Here is a 25,060-nt window from a genome sequence, read left to right as displayed (position 1 = left end):
ATTGGTCCCACCCCTCCTCTTGCCACCTGTTTACTATTTATATGCCTAAAGTAGACTTTTGGATTCCCTTTTATGTTAGCTGCCAGTCTATTCCCATAATCTCTCTTTGCCCCTCTTATTTCTTTTTTCACTTCTCTGGACTTTCTATATTCAGCCTGGTTCTCACTTGTATTATCAACTTGATGCCTGTCATACAACCCCTTGTTCTGCTTCATCTTACTCTCTATCTCTTTTGTCATCCAGGGAGCTCTGGTTTTGGTTGCCCTACCTTTCCCCCTCGTGAGAATGTACCTAGACTGTACCCAAACCATCTCCTCTTTAAAGGTCGCCCATTGTTCGATTACAGTTTTGCCTGCCAATCTTTGATTCCAATTTACCTGGGCCAGATCCGTTCTCAACCCACTGAAATTGGCCCTCCTCCAATTAAGTATTTTTACTCTAGATTGCTCCTTGTCCTTTTCCATAATTAATCTAAACCTTATGATACTATGATCACTGTTCCCTTAATGTTCCCCCACTGACACGTGCTCCACTTGACCCACTTCATTCCCCAGAACCAGATCCAGCAATGCCTCCTTCCTCGTTGGGCCGGAAACATACCGATCAAGAAAGTTGTCCTGAACACACTTCAGAAATTCCTCCCCCTCTTTATGCCTCACACTATTACTATCCCAGTCTATATTAGGATAGTTGAAATCCCCCATTATCACTACTCTATAATTCTTGCACCTCTCTGTAATTTCCCTGCAAATTTGCCCCTCTACATTCTTCCCACTAGTTGGTGGCCAATAGAAAACACCCAGTAGTGTAATGGTGCCTCTATTGCTTCTTAACTCTAACCAAATCGATTCTGTCCTTGACCTCTCCAGGACATCCTCTCTCTCCCGCACTGCAATATTCAGCAGCGAGCACCAAACTGTACAAAATGAATTACCAAAAGGTTGGTTTATTAACATTTTTAATAAAGTAGAACACTCATATTATGTAAATATAGAATATTGCATAGGAAGCTGCTGAATAGATATTTATTCCACATATAAAACAAGAGAGTAATCCAATTCATGATGTTTAATAACAGTATCCTCTATCTGGTGTCTGGGGAATAAAGGTTGCATCAAAACTCTAATATTAAATGGTTTCTGTACCTCAGAATTACAATAAAACCTCAGCATATATACCAAGGATGTGGGACTTCAGTTACATGGGGAGGCAAGAGAAGCTGGGGTTGATCACCTTAGTGCAGAAGTTGACGGGAGATTTAATAGAGGTGTTCAAACCCATAAAAGGTTTCGATAGAGTAGATGAGGAAAACTGTTTCCCGTGGCAGAAGGGTCGGAAACCGAAGGACACAGATTTAAAGTGATTGGCAAAAAAGAGGCGAGATGAGGAGAAATTTTTTTTACGCAGCCAGTTGTGATGATCTGGAATGCGTTGCCTGAAAAGGTGGTGGAAGCAGATTCAACAATAATTTTCAAATGGGAATTGGCTGGATGCTTGGAGGGGGAAAATTTGCAGGGCGATGGGGAAAGGGCAGAGGAGTGGAACTATTTGGATAGCTGACACGATGGGCTGATTGGCCTCCTTCTGTGCTACATCATTATATGATTCTATAAATCAATTTAGTTTACTAGCTTACTTCATTTGCTAGTTAAATGTTTGTGTTGAATCCAACAGAAGGACATATTGACCCGTACGTTTGAAAACAATAAAATATCCAATTCTATTGAACTATGAATACAAATCCTATTAGTACAAATTGGTTACTATTTATAACTTCACCTCTGACTCACAAACAAGATATGAATATCGCACTCCCCAGCACTGAGCTCCCTTCCCTTGATCAGAAATAAAATTCTAAAATTAAAATATATGGATTGTTACAGTGTACTTACTTATCCTCACAACTATTTGCTCGCCAGTGTCACTAAACATTTCCACATGCATTTGACCAAAGTCCGAACATCGGAGCAGTTATTTCAATGTCTATTCCAGTGCAATCCCTTTTATTGAGATTAATAGAAACTGAAGAACTCGCCAGAATTCCGTGCAAAAAGACGGCGAGACTGAAGAGCGGCTTCACCGTCAGACTGTACCGAAGGGCAGAGCCTGTCCAGCTGGAGTTGGGATCTTTTACCTGATACTCTAGTAATGTCAGCAGAAGTCAGTGCCCCAGTATCAGCCCACATCCCAATCGAAAGGAAGCAGCTTCTCCTGAGTTTAGACGGTGAATCTGATGATTTTCTGACGCAAAAAGGAGAAAACGAAACTTACTGTTGACTTCCTTGTTTCTCGAATGGTGCATTTGATTGGTCAAAGCGGAAAGCTCCATTTTATAACCGGACTGACTAAATGGAATTAAAATGGTAGAAGGCATTAATCTCGACACTGGAGAATTATTTTGACACATTAGGTATGGTGCATGCGAACACAAGATCTACACACACACACAACATTCACAGCAAAGTACGGATTGCAACAAGACATTGTAACCAACTGATTGGTATTAGAGGGTTTCAGGCAGGTTGCTCTAAGTTTAGTTCTGAGGATCGATGAGGTACCTTATCAAAGGCTTTCTGAAAGTCCAGGTAGATAATATCTACTGGATTTCCCTCCTCCACAACCCTAGTGACTTCCTCAAAAAACTCTATCAAATTTGTTAGGCATGACCTATTTTTTCAGAAGCCGTGTTGTGAATTTCTAATGGCCCATTCCCTTTCCCAGTGATCATAAAGGGCAGCTCTTATGATCTCTTCTAGCATCTTCCCAATAATGGATATCAGGCTGATAGGCCTGTAGTTCACTGGTTCTGATTTGTCCATCTTTTTTTAAAATAGGAACTACATGAGCTGGCTTCCAGTCTGAGGGAACTAACCCTGACCATCAAACTACTGAAGATGTGGGTAAGGGGCTCACAGCGCACCTGTCCCATCTCTTTAATTACCCTTGATGTCCTTAGAGAAGACAATAGTGTGTATATAAGCACTTGTAAAGATTTAAGAGATAGTTCTCGTGAACCTTAAGGGGTCTAACAACTAGCTTTGTTGGAAAATCCTACCTGCTTCTAAAACTGCACACTGTCCTGAATTAATTATCGAGCATCAAAATTGTAACAAGAATTCCAACACAGAATCAATGCATTTGTACTAATCAACAAGAAAAACACAAGATAAAGCAAAAGGTGTAGCATTTTTTATCAGGTACAACACTGAGGCCACAAACTGCACTCAGGCAAGTACAATCATAGCTTTAGTTTTCCTTATAAGATGTTTGCCCCAGCAGCACAAATGGGAGACAGTGAACATTATAGTGTTCTAGTCAGAAACAGGACAGGTTGACACTTTGAGTGCCCAGCCATTCTATTTTTGTTCTCCATTAGTTACAGAAGTATTAAAAAAATTCAAAGTGCAGATAATGATAGTAGCAAAATAAATAAACCTGTACAATTGATTCCATTGTAAAAATATACATTCATCCAATAATGACAACATGTGAAAAACCTACAAAATTTAATACGTAAATAGAAACTTAGCAATAGGGGTAGCACTTGCCTTAAAGGTGCAATCATTTTAGAACCATTATTATAATGGTTTAAAGAGTAGGCAATGCAGAATTATGTGTGACAAAAATGATGCATTTTTGCTTTATAGTTTGGATTGATTTTTAAATTCTGTTGTGGTACAAAGTAGGTTGGCAGCCACTGGACCTTGTTTCACTCAGAGAAGAATGTTCCAGCTCAGTTTGTTACATTTTGTTACAATCTGCCTGTAAAACAAGTGCCCAAGGGAGGGAAGCCAAGCCACTCAATTCAATTATAAATATTCTGCATGATTTGTGCAACATATGTGTTTGATTTGTAGCCACGGTTATCATTTCAAGGTACATATTACCCTGCACTTTTCAAATCAGTGAGTTTGATCTGGAACCTTTGAAAAGGAGACAGTTAGTCTGAAACTTCTGAAGAGCTCGTTGAGGTAGATAACTTCCGTAGTTTGTGAAAAAGGGTAAGAAGAATCCTATATAAGAAAATTAATTACAGCATTTCTTTAGCACACAATTGTAAACTATTTATTACTTTCTACAATGCGAGGAGCTGGCAAAGCTTAATCACTGCTATAGACGTGTGCTTTGTTATTGCTACAACGTTTAATGAATTTGTTTGGTAGTTAAAGCCAAAAACAAGGTCTGGTGTAATGGTTTTCTACTACTTTCAAAATCAACGAGGATTCCATGCATGCACAGGATAGATTTAGTACCTGAAATCATCTAAAAACGGGTTCTCTGTTCGTTACCTTCAGTGTGCTACAATATTTTGCCTGGATATTAGAAGTGGGGATACTCTCTATAAGAGTTGCCGGAAGCACAGAGACCAAAAAGAATTTAATGTAAAATGGCAAAGAAACCCAGAAACATAGCATTAGGTTTCCTCACTCATAGTCAAAGCAAAAAATTCACAAGTGAAATTTGAAAGACTTTTCTCATTTAGTTATCATCAAGCAACAGCCTCAGAATTCAGGTGTTTATTTTGAATATTTCTTTTGGGTTCATTTACAAAGTTGTTCAAACAAATAAAAGAACAATATCAGTTAATTAACCGCTACAGCACCTTGAATGAATTGTTTTTTTCCCGTGCAGTGGGCTGAAAGTGGTGCTAACTCAGAAATTATTCTCAGTTTGACGTATAAAATATGTCAATTTTACTCTAAATTTTAAAATTGTATTTTAATTGTTTATTTTGGTTGCAAAGGCTCAATACTACAGTAACATGGGTACTCCGGACATCTGAATAGCTTTATTAATGTAGTATTGTTTGTCATGAGCTGCAAACTTTAAATAATGGCTGGCTAAGGGAGCCTGAAAATCTTCAAACCTGCTGGTACTTTAAAGATTAACAATCACCAATCACTTGTACATTAAGCTGTATTCTGTGGCTCAGAAGGTCTGTAAAATTTAAGATCCCTTCCCAAATTAAACTTGAATAATTTTAGGTTATGTACAAGTCTTTGTTTTCTTTTAAGGATAAGAGATTTCCAGGTGAACTGATTCCCTGGAGGAGCAGGTAATCTCTCGGAAATGTCCCTGTGGGCATTTAGAAGCCTGCTTAAAGATTCTACCTCAGCACAGTTCCCGTATTGCCAAAATTGAGGGTTATTGTTTTTTTGTTGTAGATCATCTTTTATGTCTGGGAATAGGACTAGACATCTGCCACAGGGTGGTATGGGAGAATACTGTTGATGTTTACCATTGATTGTGCGCACTCCTCTCTGTGTGTTAGAATTATCCTTTATTGGGTAAGCAAAAGAATGCACCTTAGGGCGAAACCTAATAGCCTGTCCATGACATTCTAAAGCCATACACACTGCCAAGCTGATGTCTGCATTCCATGTTTGGCAGCACAATATGTCTATCATGATTTCTTTCTGATGTTTTCCAAAACATGAAACTGAGGCACCAAAATAATTGTCGGTTTTTGTTTCGTGGTCCTGGAAGAAGCAGCAGCTGATAACTGTTGATACAAAACAAAGGCCATTTCCACACCTCCTGCTTTCTTCAGTGTTTTGTTCCAAAGTCATTTTTTTATTTAGCGTTGACAGGCTGTCTAAAATTCTTACAGTGTTTTCTGATCTTTCGCAGTGAACCATCTGAAAAAAGATAAAATTCTTAGCTTGAAACAGTCAAGAAATGACTTCCCAATATTAGTGGATGAGCACTTAGCATGTTTATATCACATTCCTTCGTCCACTATATCAACTGAGGTCTTAACACATTTATTTGAAATAGATTAGCACATCCACTAATGCAGCAGGTGGCATTCGTATGCTAATATTACAAACTAATTTCTAGGCTAATATCTCTGTAGCTCATCGTAAACTTTGTTTAGTGGCTCATAAAATAATCTTTTTCTTTGATAATTTTTGTGCCCATAAAAGCGTGGGATGTTAGCACTGGGGTCTCTCATTTCAGGTACCCAGTGTCAGATTCAAGCACTCCTAGGTAGGTATTGTAATGCCAGTTGCAAAGTAAGTTTCCTCTACTCTGCACCAATAATGTGCCTTAGCCCTGGCTTAGAAGAGCACTCCACCTCTCTTCACATTAGTGTGGAATTTCCATTTTCCACAGAGGTTGTCCTTGAGGCCTCTCTCACTAAGATTTCCCTTTAGTGCCATTTTGTATTGTGTACTCACATACAGTAAGAAGTGGGTTGAAAGTTTCCAAATTTATTTTGTACAAACATTCATTGTATCTGGGCTGGAATTAAAAGGCCAGTGGGTTAATTTACTGTGTCACTCAGTCACATCAATAAGTCGTGGTAAATTTTTAACTAGGTTGTAAGTAGTATTACAGTAGAAACTAGTTGTCCTTATTTTTTAAATCTCAGTTTCATTATCGTAACATTACTAAATACCAAACTATCTGCTTATAACAGAAAATTCTGGAAATATATAGCTGATTCATTAACAAAACAGTAACATGCATTTAAATAGCCATTAAAAAAAATCCCAAAGCATTTCACAAGTGGAAATAGAGGAATGGTGCTGAGCCAAGGAGGGGGAGATTAGGAGCGGCGACTGAACGGTTACTCAAAATGCTGGGTTTTGAGAACATTTTTAAAGACGGAGAAAGAAATAGAGAGGCATAAAGGTTTAGGGAGGGTGTTCCAGATAGTAGAGGTGAGGCAGTTGATAGCTTTGCCACCTATGGTGGGATGAATGGAGACTCAAAGCGTAAAAGGTCGGAGTCAGGGGACCAAATGTTGTGGGAGGCAGTATAAGGCTGTAAGAGGCTAATTCAAGACAAGAATTTTAACTTTAATGTGTTGAGGGAAAAGGGAGTCAACATAGGTTAATGAGGTTGGGAATGATGGGTGACTGGAACATAATGTAGGAAAGGTGATGGGCAACTGAGTTTTGGACAAGTTGGACTTTATGAAGAGTAAAGGATGGGAAGCATTGAAATAATAGTCTAGAGATGACAAACATGTGGATAAGACTTTTAGTAGCAGAGGGGCAGGGGCAGGCAATGTTGTAGAGTTGGAAATAAGCAGTCTTGGTGATGTAAGGTTTAAAGCTCAGCTGTGGATGGAGTCAATGACAAGGGAGCAGAACTTATGGCCAGGGCCAAAAGCGATGACTTTGGTCTTCCCAATATTCAATTGGAGGAAGTTGTTACTCATTTATAATTTGATGTGAAGTCTGACAGCATGGAGATGGTTATGAGATTGAAAGAGATGGTGGAGAGGTACTGCTGGAATGTCATCAGCATATACGTTGAAGCTGACTCCGTGTCTACGGATAATGTCATTTCTGGGCAGCATGTGGATGAGAAAGGGAGGTGACGGTGCAGAGGGGGCAGGAAGGAAATCTATTGCTGGAGATATGCTGGCTGAGTTTGGATATGGAGGAACGGAACCATGCAAGGGCAGTGCCATGGACCTGGACAATGGAGGAGAGGTCAAAGAGAACAGGTGAGATAACATATCATGGTTACAGTCATAGAGGAAATCATTCATGACCTTAGCCAAAGCCACCTCAGTGCTGTGAGAAGGGCAGAAGCCAGACTGGAGGGATTCAACCAGGACATTTTGAGAGAGATGGTACGGAGCTGTGAGATGATGATGTGTTTGAGGATCTTAGCATGGAAAGGGAGGTTAAGGATGGGGTGATAGATGGTGAGGACAAATGGGTTTGCAGATGTTTTGGATCTGCTTTATTTATCCAGGATTTTCTGTTTTTATTTCAGATTTCTGGTGTTCAGTTTTTTTTAATAGGAATTGTTCGATGTCATACATTTTCCAAGTTATAGTAGTTTTACATAGTAAAAGTTTTATTTACATTATGTTTCACATCAGCTTTAAACAAAAAGGAAAAGCTCACTAGCCCTACTCCACATGAAAGTTGATGGGTTAGAAATTGGTATGCGTTGCACCCATTTTTCACACGAAGCATATCAATTTAGCAGTGGGACAGGCTGTGCCCAATCTGTGCACATGTTGGTTCCACTGCTAAATTCGTGAGGAATATTTTTTAGGTATCCTGAGCGAACACCCACAACAGGTTAGGTCCCTTAAATATGTTAATGAAGGGCCTGTTGAAGGACGCTGCTAATTTTTTTTTAAAAAACCTTTCTGTGGAGTCAGGAGTAGTAGGAATGGACCTCCACCCCGCCTGGCTCCACAGTCCTGATGATCACCACTCCCCCCCACCTCCCCAACCCCTGTTGCCTGATCCGACCCCATCTCCCAGAACTTACCTGTGGGCCGCTGATGACGGCCTGAAATTGATTTCTCTCGTGGGGCAAGCTGATTGTGGAGGCACATCAGGCACCGGCAACTCGGCCCAAGTATGTAAATGAGGCTTGAGGACCAATTTCATGACGACCTCGGGCTTCGTTGCTTGGGCGTGCGCTGCTCACGAAAATGGGCCCAGAATAATTTCTGCCCCTATACGTCTCATTTTAGGTTCTCTATTCAGTACATCATTGTTCATTCCTGGTGTCTTTCAGTGGAATTAACTTTTTCTTTCTCACTAAAATAGGCATTTCCATTTTTTTCTCTCTCCCAAATTACTTTCTGAGATATAGAAACATAGAAAATAGGAGCAGGAGTAGACCATTCAGCCCTTTGAGCCTGCTCCGTCATTCAATATGATCATGGCTGATCCTCTATCTCAATACCATATTCCCGCTCTCTCCCCATACCATTTGATGCACTTTTGTGTCTAAAAATCCACCTAGCTCCTTCTTAAATATATTCAGTGACTTGGCTTCCACAGCCTTCTGTGGTAGAGAATTCCACAGGTTCACCACCCTCTGAGTGAAGAAATTTCTCCTCATCGCAGTCCTAAAGTCCTACCTCGTATCCTGAGACTGTGACCCCTTGTTCTGGACCCCCCCAGAGAGGGGAAACATCCTGGTGCAGATCTGCTGGTCTGAACCAAGGACTGGTCACTAAGTGTCAAGAAAATACTTCACCCACTTACTATGCCATCCTATCAAATCAAACTGTGTTAAGAATTTTCCAAACATTTATTTAAATTTGGCATAAAGCTATGCAATAATGGGACCAGTAAAATGATCAGAATCTGCAATTGTGCTGTGACACATTAGATGCACTGATTGATGTCACTTGTACTCACTATTTCAAGTAGAATTGTGTAAGGGGGTCGAGTTGGAAGATGTGTTTTGTACTGTTCAAAGACATCCGGGAGCTTGGAAGACCAATATTCCATTGTTTCTGCCAATATGTCTTGTGGCTCAAAAGAAGGCTGGTTAATATGACAGAGAAAAAGAATCGTGTGCAGTATCTGCAAAATTAAGAATGACACATTTCAGTCAGTACAAGCAACTCTCTGTGTTCTGTTATAAGTTAAGATGTAGTTTGAGCACAGAACTGTATTTTAGTTCCACAGTGGGTGGATAAAATGTTGAGAGAGACTGTATTAAGGAACTACATTGTTCAACTTTCATAAAAGTTTGCTCGTTAAAGATGCATAACGTCTCCAAATTTCATAGAAACAGAAGTTTCATAGAAGTACTAAGTTAAATTTTCTGAGCATTTATAAGAAATTAAAAATACATTCTTAACACTTAATTTATATTGGTTTTAAATTGGTATTCTGCCCAACAAATCACACTGAAATCAACAAATATATCTTTTTAGGATCCATTTTCTCTGGTTTAAATTGAAGCAAGTTTTTGATAAGTAAAGTGGTAATTTGGAAAAAGTACAGAAAGTAACTTTCAAAATAACTTCTGAAATGCTTTTTTCAGTGCTGATTAGTATCATGTCAGTCACTCAGTGATAATTAACACAGGAGCTTTATCCTTCAAAACTTTACTATTGTGACTATAAAACAAAATCAAAACCTCTTTAATGTATTGTTTCCCTTTGTCCCCAGACAGCTTGTTGTCTTGAACAGCAGTCCGAATGAATTTCACAGCTATTTTAAAAAACTGGCTTGCACTTTTCAGAGTGATCTGCGTCTGTATGAAGTTTTTGTTCATGACGTTATCACGTTCATCACTAATGAAAGAGAAAATACAGAAATCTATATCATTTAACAGGAAAAAGTTGCATTTACAACACAATTTTATTAATTACTATACTGAATGCATTACTTCATAGTAATCAACTGTAGATTCTCACTTGTTTGCCTCACAATAGTTAATCCTTCAGTGTGGGCATCAGACTGCGTAAAGAATATGGAGCACAATGATTGTAGGTGTCTACCATGACAAAACAGACCCAAAATAGAATAAAACTACCCCTACCACTTCTGCAGTATATAGTATTTAAATAAAACAGATAACTGGGTGAGATTTCAAGGCTGTAATCTCATTTTGAGGGTTCAGGTGAAGTAATAAGCTATTTAAGGTTTGTTCTTGTGGCTTATGACCTCATCTGGACTCCTTGCTTGCCAAGTCTCCATACTGTGTACAGACTCTTGGATTAAAATATTATGTGTGATTGCCCAAGGAGCTGAAACTTATGAGAAAACAATATTTGCTGCCGTCTCCGAATTAACATCAGGAGATGAGCAGTCTTCAATGAACAATGTGAGAAGACAACAGAACGTAAAAGACTGTCGAAGCTGGAACCAGTTAAAATGGACATGAAGACTTCCTGTTTTAAAAGAGGGCTGCCTTTATCACTAACGAGGTCGAGACAGCCTATTTTCTTCACGATGATACAATTATGACATGATGATGTGTTTTGGAATAATTTGCATTATCACATCAGGTTTGGCAAGCTTGACAATTCCAAATAATAATTTTACATTGCCATTTAAAACATTCCTCACAGTATTATATCACAGCATAATTCTCTGAGATATATCACTGTAAGTTGGTTTCTTTACTTTACATTGAACATTTGAAAATCTGGACTCAAACAGTAAAACAGATATAAATTGTGAACCATCTCACCTTCTCTTTTCAGCTAACATTGGAACTAGGAAGATAAAAAAGATTGTGTTAAAATTTTACAGTGCACGATATTAGTGCTCAGTGTTCAATGAGTATTCTGAGTTTATTGTGAGTAATATCTACCAACCAATAAAACACATTAAAATTAAATCCTGATCTAATAACGTCTAACTGAATGAATGTTATTCATTGGTGTCCCAGTAGTAATTTTATTAAATACAGAACCTGGTAGATGCACCGACATTTCATACAGCTAAGAACGAAATTTCAACACAGGAATCATATCCTATGATATCCGTCTTGTGATTTTTCCATCCAGGGCAAAATAAGGAGAAAAGAATCCTTTATTGTGCATTAAGTTAGATTGAAAGTTCATAAAAATGACCTCCAAGAGCAGCACATGTCCAAATAATACTCTCCCACCTTACCTTCAGAGGTAAACCCAGATTCTAGCCTGCAACCACTGATATTCAATTATCAAACTCTGTGAGTTCGGATAGAGTAGGCCATGGACCTATCCATGACCACAGTCTTTGTCGCTCTATGAGCAGCGTGGGTAGGAGGTGCTAAAGAAAGTGCGCAGGGCAGACAATGTCAGCGTTTCCTACCCCAACGAGGAATCTCTGATGGAATCTGCCAAATGGTGTAACGTGCCAGCTGAGAACCAATGAAATTCATAAAGCTAAGGTGGGCAGATTGAAGTGACAGACAGTGTGATGTTAATGTGTGACCTTCCGGTTGAGAGGCAAATGCATTTATACTACATGGCCACTCTTACTATTTTGCACTTATTTGCATTAGATTAAGCAGGGTGTGGGACATCCTCTGACTTTGTGCAGGAGTGGGGCAAGTGACTCATTAGCAAAATATTTGCTACCACTCAGATATACTTAGAAATCAGGGGTAGAGTTGCCGCTCGATTGCACTGGATTTTTCAGCACAATCGCCGCAAATCATGGTGGAATTTCTATTTACACTGGGCGTAAATTACTTCCAGCGTAATTCGAGTTTCCGTAATCTTTTGCGCTGGCTCAAAACACATTGTGCTGAAGCTGGCAGTGCCCACAAAACTGGCCACGCCTCCCCCCCCCGATCGAAATAACAAGTTTCTGCTGATTGCACCCGTTTGAGGAGGGTCTCCAAATTAAGCTTGTTTTCCTAGGAGCAAAGGCACTAGTAGGAATGTTTTAATCATTTTTAAATATGAAAAAATATTTAATTTACTGAGAAACTGACTAGTGTACATCAATGAAAGTAGTAAATGGTTCAATATAGTTTTTAAAGTCATTTTCAGTGATTTAAAATCAGGTTACTCACAGGTGGAGGACTAGACACTTATTAAAAATACTTATTGTTTGTGATAAACCTATTTTCAGCTGTATTAATAAAACTGCACCAGGTTACCACTCTTAAATACATCTTAAACACTATCAATGAATATTTTTTATTGCGAAGAAAAAAGATAAACGATTATGCTCCGTTAAGCGCCAGCCAGCACAATTTTCGGGCGCAATTTGTGCCCAAACGCCAATTGCGCCCAAAGCAGAAATTCTACCCCCAGAATTTTTGCTGCCTCCAAACTGTTTTGTGCAAAAGAATAGAACTTGGGCAGCAAATTGTACAATGACAACAACTTGCACTTATATTGAGCTTTTAACATGGAAAAATGTCCCAAGGCGCTTCACAGAAATATGAGGAAAATGGATGCCAAGTTTAGAAGGATAGATTAGGAGGCATAACCAAATGCTTGGTCAAAGACATGAGTTTTAAGCAGAGTCTTGAAGGAGGAGAGGGATTTAGGGAAGGAATTTCAGACAGTGGGTCCTGGGTGGCTGAAAGCACAGTCACCAATAGTGGGTCGGAGGGAGGAAAGGGCTGCACAAGAGGCCAGTGTCACAGGAACAGAGAATTCGGGAGAGTGGCGGTTGTAGGGCTAGAGAGATAGGGAGGAGCGAGGCCTTGGAGGGATTTAAACACAAGGATTAGAATGTTAAATTTGAGTCAGTGTAGGTCAGTAAGGACACAAGTGATGGTGAGAAGGACTTGCTGAAGGACAGGATACAAGCAGCAGAGCTTTGAATGAGCTGGAGTTTATGGAGAATGGCAGAAAGTGTTTAATTTCTGCTAACTACAGTGGTAAATGCTGCCAGTCCATTAAGTTAAAGTACAGTACATAGATATATACATATTCAGCGGTACCTTCATTTGCAGAACGGTAATTTCCGTTTAAATAGCTGACTTTCTCATGGTACATGCAGCAGTTTTGCTGCTTACAGTAATTATTCGGAAGCTCTTTATCACATAAGAAGTACTTCTTCAGGGTCTGTGAACATACAATAATTTCCGATTACACAATCGCCTTCTCCTAAAAACAAATGCAATTAAATGACTAACTTCATGATTTATCTAATTTTTATGCCGCTGTGTGCTGGTACCGGTATTTACTGACACAAACTGTATATTTATCATATCTTCCTCCTAGCAATCGTACAAAGACAGAGGTTTTTGGAATTCTTAACATTTGTACTGAACTGTCATGATCCCACTTTCATGTAGGAGAGTGCTTCACATATTAAAATAAGGTCACACAACATATGCCAACCGCTGGCTCACTCATAAACAGCTTGCAAAACTAATAGGCTCTGCACTCTTGAGTTTTATGTTGCTTTTTCATAAAATTAAAGTTGATGCTACACAATTAATCGTATATTATTCTACAAAATATAATACTTTATCCCTATAGGTCTCACACTGCCGGCCATGGTTTATGCACATTAATGCTGCCATAATACAGGAGCAAGTTATAGTCCAGCAATTTTATTTTAAATTCACAAGCTTTCGGAGGCTACCTCCTTCCTCAGGTGAACGATGTGGAAATGAAATCCTCGAGGATTTCATTTCCACATCGTTCACCTGAGGAAGGAGGTAGCCTCCGAAAGCTTGTGAATTTAAAATAAAATTGCTGGACTATAACTTGGTGTTGTAAAATTGTTTACAATTGTCAACCCCAGTCCATCACCGGCATCTCCACATCATAATACAGGAGAGTATTGTCAAGCAGTTTTGTAAAGAAAAATTAGGAGATCATGAAAAATGAGAGATACTATCAGTGGTGTGATGGGTGAGTGTATTGGAAAACTAATATACTGTGCATAGAATGGTGGAATGTAGATTAATGGCTGGAATCCCTACAGTGCTGAATTCCTGATTTCAGCCATGTTGCTGTTGGGGGTGTGTTAGCCAATGGGAAATTTGAAGGGAAAGTTAGTCACGGGCTGTTGTCATTCATGTTCTTGTGTCTGATTTTAGAGCAACATTGACGGAGGCCTGGGAACTGGTTGCTTGCCATCTTATTGGCTGCAGATAGTGTGTGGCATGGGAAGATCGGCTTTGGGTAGGGAGCAAAATATCTTTAAAAAGAACACAGGTTCAAACTGTCAATATAAAAAAAACAATAACAAACAAATCATGCAGTACCTCTCGATTTAAATGTTTTTGGGAGCAGGAACTGTTTGTACACTTCTTTTGACGATGCCACTCTGGGCAGACATCTTCTGATAACTTACAGCTCTCTCTGTGTAGAAACCTACATTGCTCCTGTCAAATCAAACTTATGATGTTTAAGATTAAACGTTGAAACATTAAAGATATCACAGCCTGAAAATCTACTTTACATTTACTCTGTTTAACAGGAAGCAGTATAACACAGATTTAATTTTTAAAAATTCAATAACAAATGTATTTTTCAGCTTTCAAAATGGGCAGGCACTTTTTCACCTTTTACATGAGTGTATATATCTAACGTTGAATATTATAACACAGAACTGGAGAAATGTACACAGCAATAAACAACTCTTAATTTACTGAACACATAGGTGATTTAAATTCAGGAAAGTACGTGGTTAAGTAATTCCAATCACTGAGCTATCAAGCACATACTAGAAGAATATAAGAAAATCCAGGGATGAGAAAAACCCATTTAACCTCCGCCCCCTAGTACATTAATTCCCTTTGTATTTTGAATGAACCCAATGGGTTTGACTCTATTACCTTGCTTGGTAGATTATTCCAAATATTTATCAGGCTTTGAGTAAAACATTTTTCCTGCTATTTGTTCTAAATTTACTTTTCACTCATTTCCATTTTTTCCTCTGATTCTATTTTCTTGGTGTACTTTGAAGTAATGATTTGGCTGCACTGTAGCTATACTAGTTAGTATTTTATATATTTCAGTGAAATACGCTTCAAGCCCATTAATCATGGGTATTGTAGCCTAATGGCTACTGGAATGCACTAGCAGCCCAGTGGTTGTGAGTTCAAATCCCACCATGGCAAGTTATGAAATTCGAATTCAATAAATTTGGTAATTTTTGTGCTAGCACCAGACAAATGATTATAAAAGCTTCCAGATTGTTGTAAAAACCCAACTGGAGTGTTAATATCCTACAGCAAAGGGAGACTGTCATCCCAACTTAATCTGGGATACATTGAGACTCCAGTCCCACACTATGGCCCAGAATTTCCTGAGAAAATAACAGTGAGATCATGGCGCTTGCCACTATTAATGTGTAAAAAAATCCAACAATTTGTGGCAAGGAAGAGATACGAATTGTGAATCGCCACAAATTGCTGGACGATTTGTGCCACTACGCCATTAGCCTCGCACAAACTGTGGCTCGCCGTCAACCTCCCCTTAAGTTTCAAGAAATTCTTGGATTTACGCCGTTAGTACGAACGAAACTCGCCACAGAAAGTCAGGGCTGCTATTTCACAGCATAAGTACCCATTTAATGACGAGATTTATGTTCCTGACATGTCGCTCAACCTAAGAGGCCCAGAAAGGGAACAACTGAAAGTGTGGAGCCGCATTCCTACAAGTAGTAATTGTTCCTAGAGCTTTTTAAAATTTTACATTTTTAAATTTTTTTTTTACTTTTCCCTTCTGTCTCTTTCTCTCTCTTAATCCAATCTTTCTTTCCCTCTCTTTATTTCTCTTTCTGTATCTAATTTGACTCTAATTCACCCTCTGTCCTTCTCTGTTGTTCCTCTGTTTCTTTATCCTTAAATTTCATTGGTTAAGGAGATAGACTGTTGGTCCCGTTGTTCACCAAGGTCCCACTTGTCCGGTTATCAATTCGCACCTACAGGAATTTCCAGCGCAAAAATAGTGGGATCTGAAGGGTGAGGAGAAAAATCCGACTCACAAGGTGAGATGCCCCGCTCCAGGAAATTCTGGCCCAATGTGGTTGACTCCATGTCTTCTGAAGTGGCCTAGCAAGCCACCCAGTTGTGAACAATTGCTACAAAGTTCAGTAATAACCATTGTGCGAACACCCTCACTAAAAGTACTGCAGCAGTTCAAAGAGAACTGCCTTTTCAGGGCAACTAGAGATGGGCAACACATGTGGCCTTGTAAACATTGCCCATATCCTGAGAATAAATTAAAAAATGAATACTTACTCATGCTCAGTGAGAGCTTCAATAAACAAAATAAGTATTCTGGTCATTTACATCAACAAAGAGGTGAATAAAACTCACTTTTTCATGGCAAGTCTTGTATTGAAAGAAAAAGCAGTCAATGTCTTCTGGTTGGTAATCATTTATCTGTATTAGAAATGTAACATAATCCATGGGAGAAATATATCAAATGTCAGTCAAAAAGGTCAGTCCAAACGACTTACTACTTTTTAAAGCCTTTTGTCTTTCACTTCTAGCTGGTCCATCGATGATGTGTCACTCTCCTAATGTAAATCAATCTCTCGGAGATTGATTGCCATTTGAATTTGGCACTGTTGGACCCACTGACAGTGTAATCACTGTTGACCTACGCAGGGAGAAACTAGTGGTATCTTCAAGGAACCTGGCATCCCGCCAGTCTCACCTCCAAGTGTAACATTAGAATGGGGGGGGGGGGGAGAAGGGGGGCTGAGTGGATGGAAGAAGTTCCCCTCCATTGGAATTTTTCTAAGTAGCCAGAAAAGGTGGAAACCTGCTGGGAATGGGCTCCACCCTAAACCCCTCACTTTCCCCACCCAGGCTGTGCTGATATCCAGCCCAAAACTGGACAGATTTTCTGGAACAAAATCTGTGCTCCCTTAATGGGCAGCAAGTTTGTCCAGTAAACGGTTGTGCCAAGAAGACCATAAAAATCTCAGCTTTACAACCAGCCTCAGCAACCCTGAGATGGGGAGGGAGAAAACCATGCTCCCGATCGCTGTCCAGTGACCCCTGTTGAAAGTGTACGTGTGCACATTGTGTGAGGTGTGGTGACTGAATATCCTGCTGTTACTCAGGCCACGCACCAGAGGGTGCCTAGTGACCATGGCGCCATTCCCCAGAAACAAGTCATCACCTTCAGGAGAGGTGTGGAGGAAGTTGGGCAAAAAAAAAAGTCTGTGTGTAAAGATTGGGGTAGAAATTGCTCGGAGCAGCAAACCAACAGTGCTCGCCGCTCCATAGATTTATACAAACCCACTAACTTACCGCGGGCACTTCTTCGAATAGAAAGCGGAGAAGAGCCCAGCGTCAGTACAAGCGAAGCCAGGACCCCGGGAGAAGCGAGAGGATCACACTCTTCCCCTCGACCCATCAGATCGCAGCATTTTTGACACGCTGCGTTCACTGTCTCTGCAGGCTTGAAACGTTAAACCAGAAAGTGAAAGGTACAACATTAAAATCGTTGTAGAAAGTTATATACCGCGAAAAAAAAGAGGGTAAGAAATAATTGAATTAAATAAAGGAAACAGAAAAGTTTTAAAAAAAAATCAATTTTTTAATTTTTAAAAAAGTTTTTTTTTAACAAAAACTATTAAAATAAGGAGTAATGAGACTCCCATATTTTTAAAAGTTAATTTGAGATTGTTTGGCAGTCATTAAGACTTACCGCACTGTTAAAACTTAGTTCAGACCTGGTTTTTTAAGCGTATCTGTTATGTGGCGATATTGGGGCAGAAATTGCTTGTGAAATAGCGGAGAGCTCAACAGCGCTCACCGTTGTTGGTGGTGAAATTGAGGAGCAAGTTCCAACGTTCGCACATACGCAGTGAAACGCGGAAATCCAGAACGTGTTCCTACTGGTTCGCCGGTGATATGACAGCTTCAAATTAAAGGGGCATCGCCAGCTGGAATCAAAGAAATCATTGAAAAAATGCTTATCTGCCCTGCTGGAACGTAACTAATATCGCTTAAAAATACAGGTCTAAACTAAGTTTTAACAGCGCGGTAAGTCTTAATGACAGCCAAACAACCTCAAATTAACTTTTAAAAATATGGGAGTCTCATTACTCCTTATTTTAATAGCTTTTGGTCATAAAAAAAATTTAAATTAAAAAATTAATTTTTTTTTACTTTTCCCTTCTGTCTCTTTGATTTAATTCAATTATTTCTTGCCCTCTTTTTTCACTGTCTATAACTGTTTTTACAATGATTTTAATGTTGCACCTTTCACTTCCTGCTTTAACACTTCAAGCCTGCAGAGACAGTGAATGCAGCATGTCAAAAATGCTGCAATCTGATTGGTCGAGGGGAGAGTGTGATCTTCTCGATTCTCCCAGGGTCCTATCTTCACTTCAACTGACGCTGGGCTCTTCTCTGCTTCCTATTCGTGAAAGTGGCCGAAGAAATGACCGCAGTAAGTTTGTGGGTTAGTATAAATCTATGGAATGTTGGCTCATCGCTCCGAGCAATTTCCTTTTTTTAATTTCAAAATAAACTTTATTCATAAAATTTGTAATGCAATTCAAATCACGCTTCAAACAATACAATAAAGGTCATAAAATTTGCAACGGTACAAATAGTACAAAACAACGGTCCTGGTACAATCAATAGTTATGCACCATACATTGTAAACACAGTTTCATGGCGCCCGAGGGTGCCTCATTGCATTACAGTCGTTACCGGTTACAGATACAGTACATTTCGTTCCGTTCATTTATCATTCTGCCCGAGGGGGTTTTTCCCTGATTCCAGCCCCTCGGTATACAGTGGCGGGAGGGCTCTAACCGGTGACCTTTCCCCCACTAGAGCCTTTGCGTAGGTCGCGCCTTGCTTCAGTGCGTCCCGCAGCACGTACTTCTGCACCATGGAGTGTGCCAGGTGGCAACACTCGGCCGTGGACAGCTCCTTCAACTGGAAGACCAGCAGGTTTCGGGCAGACCAAAGGGCCTCCTTCACCGAGTTGATGGTCTTCCAGCCGCAGGTGATATCTGTCACGGTGTGCATCCCAGGGAACAGCCCGTAAAGCACAGCGTCCTGTGTTACCGAGCTGTTGGGGATGAACTGGGACAGATACCAACTCATCTCTCTCCACACCCTCTGTGCGAGGGGGCAGCCCATCAGGAGGTGGACGGCGATCGCTGCTCCGAGCGATTTTTACCCCATTATTTTCCATCTGGGCAGATAAGCAAGTTGGCACTTTTTTAATGATTTTCCTGATTGCAGCCAGCCATGTCCCTTTAATGCGAAGCTGTCCTATGGCAGTAGGAGCAAGTTCCAGATTTCCGCCTTTCACTTCGCTTGTGCGAAGGCCCGAACTTGCTCCTCCACTCTGCCACTAACAACTAAGAGCACTGTTGAGCTCATCTTATTTCACGAGCAATTTCAGGCCCCATACATCATTTTTGTTTTTAAATGAGCATTACTTAGGCCACCGACGGAAAGAGCATCTTTAGTTGGAAATTGCATTACCGAATGTCCACGCTGCAACTAAATTAAAAGCCAGAGGACTCGGTTTTAGCTGTTTTATTAATTTATAGAGCAAAAACAATTATTCCTTATAAGGGCACCGGAGAGAAAGCTTACCTCCGCCATTCTGCATTGAACGGATAGTCCCCTTAAAAGAGAGAAACAAGTTGATGAGCCTCTTGTAACTGATCATACTCTATCGTTTCACCAATATTCAAAATAAGCATTGCTGTAAAATCAGCTGTCAATTTTTAAAAACCATTTGACGGCACATTTATTTGCCAAATGCATAACGATAAGCAATGAGTTCAATCTGAAACTACGTCTGAAAACAGATACTGTAACATATTCATCCAAAATCTGTTCGCGTGAACCAGCTTCGCTGCTATTTCATAAAATTGACCTTGTAATTCCAACAAGCAAAAGTTCTCTTCGAAGCGGGGTTAGTGCGGAAATAATCAAACAGAAAAGGACTTACCCGTTGGTCGCTATATTGTTTTACATATACTTTGTTGCTATACATGTAGCGAAACATATTTACAGAAATACAGAATGAGTAAAAAAACTATTTTAAAAAGACACTGAAATTGCAAATCATTTCCCCTCAGTGTGTGACAAAAGGTTTAACAGTTTTCTGTCCAAAGTTACAATGTTCCATTGTTGAGTTGAAGTAAATAATCAGTATCACCACTAACCTGTGCGGTGGAAGCTTTCCTGAAGAACTGAGAGTCAGAAAATGGAAATCAAGCCTTCTTCCTGATTCTATTGCAAGTTATTCAAACACAAAATTGAGCGTAAGAACGAGGAAAGCGAAACTAATAGAAAGCCCCGCCTCTGTTAGGACGCCTATCAAATCTTCTAAAGGGCAGGGTAAAGGGGTTTAGTCACTTTATGAAAAACACGGCACGTTGAATTGGTTCATTGTGCAGAATAATTCGATTTTGAAATCTGAGCCAATGCGTTATGATGGATTGGCACATTTACGTTATGATTTACCTTTAGTGAATTATTGCACTCGTTCAAGTGAATAGAACATATTTCAAAATTTGGATATTGAAAGCCAGCGTCAAACAAGGCCATTAATAACAGTAGACAGATACAGAATACAGGGGGCCAGATATAGTGTAACTCTCCACACGCTTCAACAATACCCCCCCCTTATCAGTGAGAATGTTTCCATTTTGTACACCAGCCATCCTTATGGTTGCCCTGGGTGGGAATGACAATTATAGAATTGTTTTGTGTTGAGTTATAGGTAGGTTTGGTGTTGTGCCCCACAACCATTAGGCATTTCACACAGGACCCTAAACAACCAGTAGAAGGTGGGAAACTTTCACCCACCCAGAGGGGGCACATCAAATTGATCAGCGATTGCTCACTCAGTTCACTGCTAAGGGCAACCTCTCCAAACACTCACGCGTCTTCTTTACTCAAAACCACTCTTTCAGCTCATCGGGTTTCCGGGGGAGGACCACCATCACAGAAAATACTGAATCCGCAGGAATAGGAAGCATTAGATATAGTAAACAGATGGACAGGAGACCCTGTAGGAGAGTTGGAGGCATGCTGGCAAGAGAAGGTTGATAAAGGCAGGGCAAGGCTCAGCATATATAGCTTTAGTTTCTTGTGCTTTCTTAAAATATTGCGCTGTCCTAACAATAACAACAATAACTTGCATTTATATAGTGCCTTTAATGTAGTTAAAACAACCCAAGGCACTTTACAGGAGCGTGATCAAACAAAATTTGACACCGAGCCACATAAGCAGGTATTAGGACAGGTGACCAAAAGCTTGGTCAAAGAGCTAGGTTTTAAGGAGTGTCTTAAAGGAGGAGAAAGAGGTGGAGGGGTTTAGGGAGGGTATTCCAGAGCTTAGGGCCTAGGCAGCTGAAGGCACAGCCGCTAATGGTGGAGTGAAGAAAATTGGGGATACACAAGAGACCAGAATTGGAGGAGCACAGAGATTTCAAGTACTATTTCTTCAAGAGCAACTGTCACTTTGTGCACAGCTCTTTTGCCTTTCACATCATAGAGAGTGCCTTAGAGGATGAGGCCAGCTGCTCCAATGACCACCCAGGCACTTCCAGATCAACAACTGCTGCCACATTGTCACCAATTCTGTCCTGGCATCTTACCTGTGCAAGCACTGCACAGAGCCAACCAGTCACAAGGAATTAAGGCAGTTTGAAGGATTGTCACCGGGTCAGTCACTGAGCTCTAATAAGAAGGAGGACCTGGGAGTGGAAGAGAGGGAGGGTATTCCTTCATGGAGGCGGGAGAAATGATTGCCCTTGGCTGAGAAGCTAGGGACCCAGATTTTAGAGTCCCAGTCTTCATAGGATGATTGATTCAGGAGCATCGATCTTATGCGCAAGCAGTGCAGATGGTTTCCACATATATGGTTGGGATGATGAATAACTGCAACATACTGCAGGAAGTTTATCATGACTTACAGAACACGCTCGACAATGTGGCAATCCAGGAAATTGTTGCAACACTAAGACGCCAGGAAGAGCGTCTAAGGACATTGGTGGCTTCCAGATCGGCAGCTACCAACAACAAAAAGTTGCATTTATATAGTGCCTTTAATGTAGTAAAATATCCAAAGGCGCTTCACAGGTGAGTTATCAAACAAAATTTGACACTGAGCCACATAAGGAGATATTAGGACAGGTGATCAAAAGCTTGGTCAAAGAGGTAGATTTTAAGAAGTGTCTTAAAGGAGGCTAGAGATTTAGAGACGGAGAGGCTTAGGGAGGGAATTCCAGAACTTAGGCCCTAGGCAGCTGAAAGCACGGTCGCCAATGGTGGAGTGATGAAAATCGGGGCTGCTTAAGAGGCAAGAATTGGAGGAGCGCAGAGATTTTGGAGGGTTGTAGAGCTGGAGGAGGTTACAAAGATTGGGAGGGGTGAGGAAAACAAGGATGGGAATTTTAAAATTGAGGCGTTTCCAGACCGGGAGTCAACGCAGGTCAGTGGGCACAAGGGTGATGGGTGAAATGGGACTTGGTGTGACTTAGGATACGGGCAGTAGAGTTTTTGGATTAGCTCACGTTTACGGAGGGTGCGAGGTGGGAGGCTGGCCAGGAGAGCATTGGAATAGTCAAGTCTGGAGATAACAAAAGCATGGATGAGGGTTTCACCGGCAGATGAGCTGAGGCAGGGGTGGAGATGGGTGATGTATCAATGCTTCAATAGATACTTTGAACGGAATACTCACAGGGCTTCCAACAACAATCATAATTACCTGTAAATAGCTCCTCTTTAAAGTGTCTCATGCACTGAAACTAACAATCAGAAGTAATTTCCACCACTCCCTTGCCTTCACATGGTCCATCTCCGAGTCTTCCCTTCCCTTATTGACTTCTCTATCTCCATTTCTGGGGACAGGCTGTCTACCAACATCTACTATAAACCCAATGACTCCCACAGCTACCTTGATTACACTTCCTCCTACCCTGCTTCCTGTAAGGAATCTATTCTCCCAGTTTCTCCGTCTCCATTGCATCTGTTCCGACGATGTCGCCTTCCATTCCAATGCTTCCAATGTCTTCCTTTTTCCTCAACCAAGGATTCCCCTCCACTGTGGTTGACAGGGCCCTCAACCGTGTCCGTCCCATATCCTGAACTTATGCCCTCATTCTTTCCCCTCCCTCCCAGAACCATGATAGGGACCCTTTTGTCCTCAGCTTCCACCCCACCAGCCTCCATATACAGTGGATCATCCTCCGCCATTTCCACCAACTCCAGCATGATGCCACCATCAAACACAGCTTCTCTCCTTTCAGCATTCAGAAGGGACTATTCTCTTTGCAACACCCACTCCCCTTCTCCTGGCATTTTCCTGTGCGAGTGCAGGAGATGCAACACCGGCCCTTTCACTTCCTCCCTTCCCACCGCCCAGGGCCGCAAATACTCTTTCCAGGTGAAACGAGCTATTTACTTGCATTTATTCCAATTTAAAGAAAAGAATGACTTGCATTTATAGAGCGCCTTTCACGACTTCAGGACGTCCCAAAGTGCTTTACAGCCAATGAAGTATTCTGTATTCGCTGCTCATGATAGGGAGATCAAATGCAGATTGGGCAATTGCTTTGCTGAACTCCTCTGTCCAATCCGCAAGCATGACCTTGAGCTTCCAGTTGCTTGCTACTTTAATTCTCCATCGCATTCCCACTCTGACCTCTCCGCCCTTGGCCTTCCACTGTTCCAATGAAGCTCAACGCAAGCTCGAGGAACAGCACTTCATCTTTCGATTAGGCACTTTATCACCTTCTGGCCTAAACACTGAAGGCTGCATATACTGACACCACTATTTCCAACCAGAACGGAGATGATGGGATAATTTTCCAGTCTTCATGCCTGAGAAATCACTACTCTATCAGGAGAAGTTGCTGTAATTTCAGTCATGAGTTCCGTTTCGTCCAGTTCATCGACTCTTTTTAAAGACTCTCTAGACAGTTTGCTGTAGTGCATCGTTTAAATAGATTCTATTTGCGGAGTAAGTAGACTTTGTTGTGAAATAGACTGTTTGCCCTAAGTCCCACCAACCTCCAAACCCGACTGACGCAGCAGTGTCAATGGACACGCTGAACATTGAAATCAACAACTTTAGATTGTAAATACTGCTCCTAGTTTCTCAGACATCAGGTGCTGGTACTCCCATTTACACCTCGAGGCCCATCTTTTGTTTCTTTACTTGTTACCACCCTTTTGCCGTACACCATCACATCGTTGTCATTTGATCTCTCCTGCCCTCAACCGTATCACAGGCCTTCCCGATTGTTCTCTCTCCCCCTTTTACCTGATTCTGTACTTGCTTATAAACTGAAATCTCTATCTTCTTCCAATTCTGATGAAAGGTCATTGACATGAAACATTAACTGTTTGTCTCCACAGATGCTGCCCAACCTGCATGTTTTCAGCATGTTCTGTTTTTATAACAATCATAAGTACCTGTAAATAGCACCTCCTGCACTGAAAGCAGCAGTAGAGTACAAGTGGAATAGTCAAAACGCTGTCTTATACTGGCCAGAATATAGCAGGCAATTTATGTTCACATGAACACATCTGCTATAAATGGTAGGGACTATAGTTATAGATAGGGAGAATGGATTTCTCTGGCACTTCCTGATAAATGTTATTTTTCTAAACACTGCTTGATCACAAGATTTGTGTCTTCATTTCTGCATATGCTTTCAACTTTTGGGAACTGAATGACAGGAACTGTAGACTTGTGTGTCATGAAGTACTTGGTAGAAATCTTGGAAGGGAGAGGACTTTGAGTGTGCGATAGTACCATAAATGTAATTCCCATTGAAATACATGTTTAGAGTTCAATGTGGCACTTTGAGCAGAGTAAGAACAGCAGCAAAAGTTTTGACTTAACCCCAAAAGTACGAAAAATCACTACGCAGTCAAAAATAAGCCAACCTTCAGTAACAGCATATAAAATGTC

The 25,060-nt window shown here is 40.6% G+C and overlaps 2 protein-coding genes and 1 long non-coding RNA gene across 6 annotated transcripts in view; 1 reads left to right on the top strand and 2 right to left on the bottom strand.

Moving 5' to 3' along the window:
* The window catches only part of LOC137341118 (uncharacterized), a 31,490-nt gene extending 29,116 nt beyond the window's left edge, over positions 1–2,374 (bottom strand). For 2 of the 3 annotated variants that reach the window (XM_068004056.1, XM_068004058.1), the window contains exon 1: positions 1,893–2,374. The gene's annotated coding sequence lies outside the window, so the exon portion shown is untranslated. The remainder of the gene's footprint in view (positions 1–1,892) is intronic. The other variant, XM_068004057.1, reaches the window with a different exon arrangement.
* Positions 1,977–11,070, top strand: LOC137341122 (uncharacterized). The gene is made up of 3 exons (XR_010966966.1): positions 1,977–2,410; positions 2,835–2,900; positions 10,472–11,070. It is a non-coding gene; the product is annotated as an uncharacterized lncRNA (long non-coding RNA).
* Positions 3,175–20,384, bottom strand: LOC137341119 (uncharacterized). Of its 2 annotated transcripts, XM_068004059.1 has the most exons (9): positions 20,298–20,384; positions 19,720–19,750; positions 16,459–16,524; positions 14,398–14,517; positions 13,120–13,243; positions 10,921–10,945; positions 9,862–10,018; positions 9,132–9,299; positions 3,175–5,639 (listed from the first exon to the last, which is right to left on the bottom strand). In XM_068004059.1, exons 2-9 carry the CDS (start codon positions 19,726–19,728, stop codon positions 4,911–4,913), a joined length of 1,398 nt encoding a protein of 465 aa, XP_067860160.1. In that variant the 5' UTR covers positions 19,729–19,750; positions 20,298–20,384; the 3' UTR covers positions 3,175–4,910. The 2 variants fall into 2 exon arrangements, with proteins under 2 accessions (XP_067860160.1, XP_067860161.1); XM_068004060.1 differs by lacking the exons at positions 19,720–19,750; positions 20,298–20,384 and having other exon boundaries at positions 14,398–14,530.
* Positions 20,385–25,060: the final 4,676 nt, after the last annotated feature.

Source organism: Heptranchias perlo, chromosome 23 (assembly GCF_035084215.1).
Source record: "Heptranchias perlo isolate sHepPer1 chromosome 23, sHepPer1.hap1, whole genome shotgun sequence".
In the NCBI taxonomy this organism is placed as follows: domain Eukaryota; kingdom Metazoa; phylum Chordata; class Chondrichthyes; order Hexanchiformes; family Hexanchidae; genus Heptranchias; species Heptranchias perlo.
This window is presented reverse-complemented; position numbering and strand designations above follow the sequence as displayed.